Source organism: Orbicella franksi, chromosome 10, assembly GCF_964199315.1.
Source record: "Orbicella franksi chromosome 10, jaOrbFran1.1, whole genome shotgun sequence".
Lineage (NCBI taxonomy): Eukaryota > Metazoa > Cnidaria > Anthozoa > Scleractinia > Merulinidae > Orbicella > Orbicella franksi.
Genome location: NC_138154.1, coordinates 4,842,505 through 4,851,780, shown reverse-complemented (window position 1 = coordinate 4,851,780; position 9,276 = coordinate 4,842,505). Strand labels below are relative to the sequence as shown.

Genomic DNA, 9,276 nt, shown 5'->3' with positions numbered 1-9,276 from the left:
ACAGCAAAATTATTTTCATGTCTCACGAGTTTTTAGGAATTTTGCAAATACTTTTACGTCGAAATCTTGTTCAAACACTGGCATTTACTCAGCATTTTCACCTTCTTCAAGACTTATTCAAAAGGGGAACACTCAAATTGAAATATTTTACAAATATTAGAATTCCTTCCAACAATGCTCTGGAAAAAAAGGAAAGGAACTTAAAAGACTGACTTGTGAAAAGGTAAAATACAGATTGCGTAATCAATTTGAGGTTTGTGGGGCTTTTTTCCTGGGCTAGGTTTGTTTTTTTGCCACATTCAGAGCTATTTGTTCAAGGGGGATGTGTAAAGTAGAAAAGAATAAGTTAATCCTTTCTCTCCAAATATTAAAGGAATTTGTGTACGATGTCGACAGTCCCTGGCAAAAAGAAAAAATCAGTTAGAATCGCAGGAATTGGGTGCCACAGGAGGTGTGGAAAACATCACAGAAGGTCTATGTGGTCTAAGCTTGGTGAGTTTCTTCAGTGTTTATGAAAAATTTCCATCCAATATAGTTAATGAAAGTGGAAAACTTGACGCATTCTCTGAATTCTCCCTTCTCTGCCCTTTTCAGGGGTTCAACCCACGCGGGAGAAGAGCGTATCCAGGATAACTTGCATGCGCATCCTCAAAATGCCGTCATTACCGCCCGTCAACGACTGGGCAAGACCATACATGGCACAAGAATTGTAAAAGCGTGCCCTGCCCAGATAGCCAATCACATCCCAGAATATAGCCAAATAATAAAGGTTTTAAATTAATATATGGCTTCTCAACTTTTTTTCTAAATGCTCCAAATGGAAAATAATACTGAGTAGTAACTGGATAAAGATATCAGGATAGGTTACCAGTCAAATAAATTAATTATCGAATATTACTTTCCAGCTCGCATGCGACTTGCACTTTTATACATGACACCCCGCGCTTGCACACGGTTGATTTCATTTTGAAGCCATCCAAAGCAATGTGTCCACTTTTTTGTCAGGTTGATGAACAAGCGAGTGACTGTAATATTACTACCATTACTTGTCCTGTAACTGTTGGTGATGAATCACTGCCAGAAGGTTCCACATCCAGACGGCAGAGCCTTTTTTTTCCGTAAGAAGATTCCGAAGAGAGTGATGAAGGCTCCAGTCTAGACAATGAGTCCCATGTGCAGCTTAATCGCTTCTTACAGCTTCGAGACGTCAGTCCAGTACGTCACACGTTATAAGTGCGTGGAATACAGCGCACGAGCGTACTAAACGCAGATACCTACGGAAAGCTCAACAATGTATATCTGTAATGCTTGATGTCCTGGCACCTGAAAATTCGCAAGAACTGTGGACGGAGCTTTGTGATCGTCATTTTGTAAGCAGAGAGAGTCAGGTTGTGGTCAAAGGCAGAAGTGAAAAAGAGACGGAGCTTCTTAATGCTCCGGACGACAAATACTCTCACTGATTGATGGCAGATAAGTTATCCCTTAAGGAGATGAGAGAGTTTATTCCAACCGTTACTAGCTATCGCTACAACATTGCCCAACGCCACAGGCTGTTACATGGAAGGGCTGCTCCTCTTCCAAACCAGGAGAAAAAGAGATTGAGGATTGAACCTGAAAAATTAGAACATTTTGTTTCTTTCATAATGAGTCCACACATAATTCAAGATGTTCCTTTTGGGGAAAAACTTCTGAAATTGTCAAGTGGCGAGATCATAAAAACACCCAATGTGATCAGAACAATGATACCAGAGCGCATTGTCCAGCAGTATCAACAATATTGCTGTGAAACCAACTTTGAGCTTATGAGTAAGAAAAAGCTACAGAGAGTTTTGGCGGTGTGTTCTTCATCTGTTCGCAAGTCTCTGCAAGGACTTGATAACTTTTCAGCACAAGGAGCGGACGCATTTAATCATTTAGAGAAACTCGTAGACAACCTTGTTGACTGTGGCAAGACTAAGCAATGGGCGAGGGAAATTAACCAGCAACTTCGTGTGTCGAAGCAGTACCTAAAGGGCGACTATAAGGCGGGTGCATATTTCATAATTAGGCGTTGCCTTTGCGGAAGTGATGTAGTAGACTTCTTACTATGATACACGGCTACCTTTTTCTTTCTCTCCAAGTCCTTTTTATGCTTAATTCACGAAACAAGAGTTTGCAATTCACTGTAATACACTTACACACATGTATACAACGCCGAGAATCGGTTAAGTAATCTTTTTGAAATGTCGATGCGCATGCGTTGCTTTGCAAATATGCACTGAATCACGCGGTTGTCATTTTACTTTTTTTAGGTACATGCAGTGGAGTCCTCAGAGGTTCCCGATCATTGTCGAATTTATGCACTAAGTGATCCAAGTAATGCAGAATTTCAGGGCTCCTGCGATCATCTCCACAATGAGTCATGTGTGCAGTGTTATGAGTTAGAGGAAGTCATGCGTACCATAGAAGATGAGTGTTCAATTGCGCTTTTGTCAGCAGAAGATCAAGCTGACATGCTGCATACTATCAAACAGGCAACGGATGATATCATTAGCTGGAAAGCCCATCAGCTACGTTCAGTCCACCAAGCTGAGGCAAAGCATTCAGTTTTAGCCAAACTCGACAGCCGATTGGTGCTGTTAGTCCTGGACTGGGCAATGAAATATATGCCCCGAAAATATCGAGAGGCACAATCAGATTGGTTTGCGAAGCGAGGATTGCCATGGCACATTAGCGTTGCCATAAGATGGTCAGAGGGCTCTGAACACTTTGAATCGCAGACACTTGTTCACGTATTCAAAGCTGCGCCCAAGACAGTGTGACTGTGGCTTCGATAATGCTTGACTGCCTCACTACCCTGAAAAAGGAAATTCCAGACCTGGAAATGGCTTATTACAAACAAGATAACGCTGGCTGTTATCACAGCGGAAATTCAATCATCTCAGCTAAGCTGGCCGGTGATGCAGTAGGAGTGGCTGCTGTAAGAAACCACTTCTCGGACCCTCAAGGTGGAAAAGGGGTATGCGATCGCAAAGCAGCAACAATCAAAGGAGACGTTGGAAGGTACGCAAACGAAGGCAATGATGTCATCAACGCTTTACAGCTCAAAACAGCCATTGAATCTGGCCAAGGAACCACAGGAGTGAACGCAAGCTATGTTGCTGCCAAGCCGTCAAGCACCTTTAATATCAAATGGGATGGCATAAGCTTACTCAAAAATTTTGAGTACGATGAAACTGGCCTACGAGTGTGGAGAGCATTCAATGTGGGTTCCGGTAAAGTAGTGCCATGGGCAAAGTTCGAAGGAGTCATGAAGCAGCCTGAAAAATTGGAAATCCTAGAACCCCCTTCACAGAATGTAAGTGGTGCACCGCCATTCAAGATTGTGAGACATCGACATATCAAGAAAAGCTCTGTCAAAGCAGATTTCTCAACTGAAAACGAAAACCAAGATCGAAGCAGCACTGGTCAAAATAAGCCAGATGACATACTTTTCCCGTGTCCAGAGGATGGATGTGTAAAAGCATATAGTCGCTTTGCAACCCTCCAGACACACCTAGATACTGGAAAACACCAAATGATGCTCGAACAGGAAACTCTCTACGATAGAGCTAAAAGAGAATACTCTTCCAAGCAGATGGAGTATTGCAGTCGAATTCCAAGCATTCAAGTTACTGTCCAAGCAAAGAGTGACGCCTTGCTGCCTCTTCCAATGGGATAGGCCCTGAAGACAATTAAGAAAAAGGTGCGTTTTACAAAGAAACAGACCGAATTCTTAACTGACCAATTTCAAAAAGGGGAGCAAAGTGGACGGTAAAGCAATCCACGAGTTTCAAAAGCAATGAGCTTAGCAAGAGACCAAGCGGGGGAACGCCGATTTCAACCTGATGAAGTCCTTACATCGCAGCAGATTAGTGGCTATTTTAGCCGTCTTTCAGCGAAGAAGCAATTAGAAGTTACAGCCGCCAGTAATGAAGCAAAAGCTAGTGAAGTCTCAGAAGAGGCTATGGAGAGTGCCGACGAGGACGAAATTTCGCCGATGCTGAGAGTCCTCTATCTGCTGTGTGTGCAAATGTGATGAGAGATGTGGCTATTCGCCATCCGATTGTATCTTTCGATCTTAACATCTGCAAACTTGTACAAAAACGTACACTCACAACTTTAAGAGTGGATAGGCTAAGAGACATGTGCATCGACCTTAGGCTGGATATTTCTGACATTGCAACTCAGAAGAGGAAAAAGCCATACATCACGCGACTCACACAATTAGTCCAGGAGTGTACCTGCACTTCCAAGTAACTGAGCACTATACGTTTCACTAATAACTGATCCGCTGATTATAAAAGCCGGTGCGTATACAATTTTTAAGAGGGCGTTGCGTGACAGCAGAGTTCTACATATCGCATTTCAGTCACTCGAGCTCGCCACAATTTGTGGCGTCTCTTGCAATTTGTGTTGACGAGTTTCAGTATGTTCGAAACTGGCGAGTGCAGAAGGCGCAGAAGGGATGCAAATGCTCGAATTCATGTTCACTGGATGCGAAGCAAACGTAAACTAACGACTGTGTGGCAAATTTAACCTGTTGTGTGCAATTCAATTGTTCAACCTGTTGTGTGCAGAATTATGCAGAATTATGGCGCGATTCACAGGGTAGGAAAAGTCGAAATTTGTTTCTCCTGTCTCAGTATATGAAAATAAAGTGTAGTTGTAGACATTTTAATGTTTCTGGTCATTTCAACGGCCAGTGAAGATGTAACTGACCAAAACAGTTATTTGTGTACAACGCGTTTAATTTTGTTATTATGCATCTCATTACAGCGTCACAGTATTTAACCGAAATACGGCCGGTGGTCATCTTTTGATTGTCAAAGGTCCCAAAGAAATAAAACCCAAATCGTAAAGAACTATCTTTCAAGGCTTCTTGTTAGTGTTATTGTAAACTTTGAGACACTACCACATGTATTTTTGCCAAACTATTCTAGGCCACCTTTGCCTTAATTTCAAAAGGCCGAAGATGTCGTCTCTTAACAGAGACGTAGCTCCTCCAGGAATAACATGAGACAAAAACTATCACTTTTTCTCGTTAAAGCAAGTCCAACTCTATATTTCTATAGCTAGAAAAGTCCTTCTGCAACATTTTTGTTTGTATGACAGCTGCCCGAAAAGTGCATAATTTAAGGATCGCGCTTGGTGAAATTTGAGCAATTGACCCGCCGAAAGTTTTCAACAGTTTATTCCCGTTAAAGTGCATATTTCAAACATCTAACCCCATTTCCGTTACCTTACTATATAAGGCTACCTACAGGCAAAAAATGAGCCAAATCGATTTTTGGCCGTGTCCGCGATTTTTGCGATAATCTTTGATGTTTACTGACATTTACTCTTAACTGTTACATACGGTCTAACTTCACAACAAGTCCAGATCAAAATTTATCTTCTACATAGCGCAACCACACTATGCCTATAGACACATGGGGAGAATCTACCACTCCATCTTTGGGGTATTAGCTCAACTATAAGAACTCCAATATCAACACAAGCTGGTAGAATGAATAAGTGAAGAACTTTTCAGGACAATAAATCATGTTGCGTTGTTTCCTTGACTTACAACGATTCATCTAGAACCACCAAGAAAGGCAATTCGAAGGCAGCCAATAAACGGCCGATGGCTGCTTTGAAGCCTAACAGTTTAAATGTAGTTTGAAATATGTGAAATTAAAAGGGTATGTAATAGACGTAAACCGAAAATACACTTACCTATTTAAAGAGAAAACATCTTTAACATTTTAAACCAAAGAACTGACAGATGCAATCCTTGTACAAGCCACAAAATGCGTGCGAGAGAGCGTTAAAAAGTCCGCCATCTTGAATCGACATTCCTGAGTTCCTTCACGTCGCGTGGGTTGCGAGGGATCTCGCAGATAACCTTGCTGGGGGGATTTATTACTCGAAGTCAGGCCTTAATAAACTTGAGAAGATATATTTTCACTGGGTGCTAGGGTTATGCAAATGAACTTTGACACGAGCGATAGCTATGTTAACACACTGTGGCAGATTTTAATCTGTTCTCGTGTGCAATCCAAGGAGATATCCACCGGTTTGAACTTATAGAACGGTTGATTAAGGTATGAAATTTACTGTGATGTGCTTTTTAGGCTTCATTTAGACCCAACCTTTGAGATTTTCCTCGTCAAATTTGGCTAAATTTTAGTAGGTGATCAAAGGCCTCGGAGTAGGGTGTCTTCCAGCCTTGCTGGTAAGCTTAGAATTTTTCGAAAAGTTTCCATATTTCATCAGTCAAAGTAATGAATGTACCTTAAAATTCCTATGAAAATGAAATTCCGTGAGCTGCATTTTAGGCGACGTAGCACGCTTCACAAAATCGGTGAGTTTTACCTTTCTGATCACAGTCGGCAACCTCAGTTTGGCCAAAATTCAATTTTGGCTCGTAGCAAAGCAAAAATACGGAATTGGAAAATAATAAATTGCTTTTTTATGTATTTGTGTCCAACCCTTTTCACTGACAAAAAATGAAGGAAAATCATTTTTGGTCCCAAAGTCGAGTGGACTGCTTTTAGTGGGACTGCCACTTAAAGTTAGCATCAACAACAGGGAGAGTTTTAATACAGGTGCTTGCAGTGACAAGTAAAGCTTGTTTGTTGTGAGCTACTTCAAAGAAGGGAGTAACTCAGGTGACATATAGTTAATAAGCAACCAATTTAACTGTTATAAAAAATCAGTCCCCAGAATGTATTGCAAACCGTGCACAATTCATTTGAAGGAATGTTTAGAAATCCACTACTAAAGGACACTTACCTTGTTGAAAGTGTTCATCAAAAAAGGTGGCAATGTGTTGCTGGCTGTCATTTTCAACATCAACATTGCCAGTGATGCCACCTCCTCAGTGTGACCTTCGTATTTTCCGGTAACTAGGAAGATTAATAAATACTTGCACCTTAAAGTTAATTTTTTTTGAGCATTCACTTTCTTGATTAACAGATCTACACAAATGGACATTAACTGTCACCTCAAAACCTTCTAAGTTACAATATGGCATTTCTTCATGTTAGCAAGGTACAATCAGCCCATAGGAAAGAAATAATTTCAATTTCAAAATGTTTCACTGCAGTCAGGTAACTAAACCAATTTCATAAAATGCATCAGTAAGTTCTACAAACTATTCTGTGAAAATTAAGTTAAAACTGTAAAGCTGTCCACTGTTTATAATTTTTTTACCTCTGCCCCAAGGGAGAGGAGGGGTGGGGCAAAAATATATGTTCCCTAATTATTTCTCAAGTCAATTGGATCATTGGAAAGCTCTCACCACCACCCCTCTCATTCATTCATGGAAACCAACTAATTAATACAAAACTCACATGGCCTGGCAGAATTACAGAATATGCACAGTGTAATTTAAGAGCTCAGCTAACATTATTGTGTTGCAGCTTACCCTTTTTGTCCATTCCAAAAAAGGATAGATTTTTGGACGAAGTACCCACATCTGAAAACACACACATGTACACATGTTCAAATCAATCGGCTGCATGATAGAAATTACCATAAAAATAAATTATCACCTTTTTCTGCAATGTTGACAAGTTATATCTACTTATTTTTTTATTTAAAGGATTTATGATTAATAATTTAAACTTATTGTTATTCTAACCTGCTGGAGGTTCTTCATCAAGGCAAAATATTCCTGATCTTTCATCTGAAAATATTAAATATTAGTTACCAACCAAACTATTATTGGCAGTGTGGTTTATATTTAAATACAAAGAAGAGAAATCACACCTGCAATAATGTGCAGCAAAAATCACGACTTTTAAATTGGAATCAAAGTTTGTCTGTTGCATTCTTTCTTCTTGAAAAATAATAGTGATCAATAATAAGGACATTGAAGATTAAGTCTGATATTAAAGTTTTCCATTTGAATGACATGAATGACAACATTACCTTGCCTAACACCACTTGGCCCTGCTGAATTGTCATCCTCGTCGTCAGTTGTAACTGTAATACGATCTGGAATATATGTATGTATATAATGAATTGAAATAAATTTTTAAAAAGCAGTTCTCTTTTCAGTAGCATTATTAGGTACATAGTTTAGGTCTTTCATCATTTCTAGCATATTTATTGTATAAGTATTAATATTATTTTGTCATATTTATGTTCTCGAAGATATTAGCTAATTTAAGCTACCTAAAATGTGAGAGGAATGATCATGTATGCATGCATGTATGTATGACTGTATGCATGTAGGTGTGTATGTAAATATTGCAGTGAGTTTCAGTTGTTAATTTCTGTTACCAGGTTTAGTTTAATTGTCCCCCTAGTATAAATAGGGTACAATACTAAAGTCAAACAGTAATAATCGCTAACACTTCCTAATTATATGTACTAACAAGTGCATCATTCGTTAAATGGAGGTTGTGTGCCTAAGACATCCATGCAGCTCCTAGATAGAGACCGCTACTTTGCTGGCAAATCCTGGAAACCGGGCCATGAGACCATGGAAGGGGAGACAGGCACCCGTCACAATGAACTGTCTAAAAGTGGAAAGAGGGAAGGTGGGAGGGGAGGGGAAATGGTTGAATACATGCTCCCATGCAAAACAACACTCTCTGTAAACGCTAAAGTTGTGAAGGCTGCCAACACGCTTCCGTACAGGAGCACATGGAATCCTGATGCATGCACATGTCAAAAACACCACTGTCTACCACTCGTTGTTAACTCTGTTAAATTGCATTGTCCATTTACACCAAGAAACAAGTTAGATTGTTAAACCTAGACTGACACCTACAGTGAAGACTACAAGTATCTTACCCCTTTAAAGGTATAATGTTCAGTTCCAGAAAATATCCATACTCCCCGCACAGAAGGGATTGCAATTTCCTGGGAGGGGGTGGGGGGTTCAATAAGACCAAATAAATTTTAAAAATGTATGAAACTCAATCAAAATTTCCATAGCAGTGGAGGGGACTTACAAAAATTCCCTTCCGTGAGGGAGATATGGATATTTTCTGGAACTACACAATTTAGGTTAAATAACTCATCACCTAATTTAGATGAAACAATACAGTGTACATGGTAGGAGTCTAACCTTTGTCATTTGCCCGCTTTGCCATGCTCGTCAGGAATCTCCAGGTTGATTCTTAATAATAAACAGTCAAGTAATTCAGATGATCAAATCCATTCTTATTCAGAGCCCCTTATATCACACATTCGTTGAGATATTCTGCATTAAGTCATAAATTTGAAATAATTGAAAGAATGGCCACGGTGGTTTTTATATCT

The 9,276-nt window shown here is 39.8% G+C and overlaps 1 protein-coding gene and 1 pseudogene across 2 annotated transcripts in view; one reads left to right on the top strand and one right to left on the bottom strand.

Moving 5' to 3' along the window:
• The first annotated feature begins 1,490 nt into the window (after positions 1 to 1,490).
• On the top strand, positions 1,491 to 5,175 carry LOC145501467 (uncharacterized; annotated as a pseudogene).
• A 211-nt stretch (positions 5,176 to 5,386) lies between these two features.
• LOC145501132 (uncharacterized) overlaps positions 5,387 to 9,276 on the bottom strand; it is a 329,746-nt gene continuing 325,856 nt past the window's right edge. For both annotated transcript variants that reach the window (XM_081480687.1, XM_081480686.1), the window contains 5 exons: positions 9,083 to 9,133; positions 7,936 to 8,001; positions 7,646 to 7,690; positions 7,430 to 7,480; positions 5,387 to 6,908 (listed from right to left, as the gene is read on the bottom strand). In XM_081480687.1, coding sequence (XP_081336813.1) covers positions 6,781 to 6,908; positions 7,430 to 7,480; positions 7,646 to 7,690; positions 7,936 to 8,001; positions 9,083 to 9,133 — 341 coding nt within the window. In that variant the 3' untranslated portion in view covers positions 5,387 to 6,780. The remainder of the gene's footprint in view (positions 6,909 to 7,429; positions 7,481 to 7,645; positions 7,691 to 7,935; positions 8,002 to 9,082; positions 9,134 to 9,276) is intronic.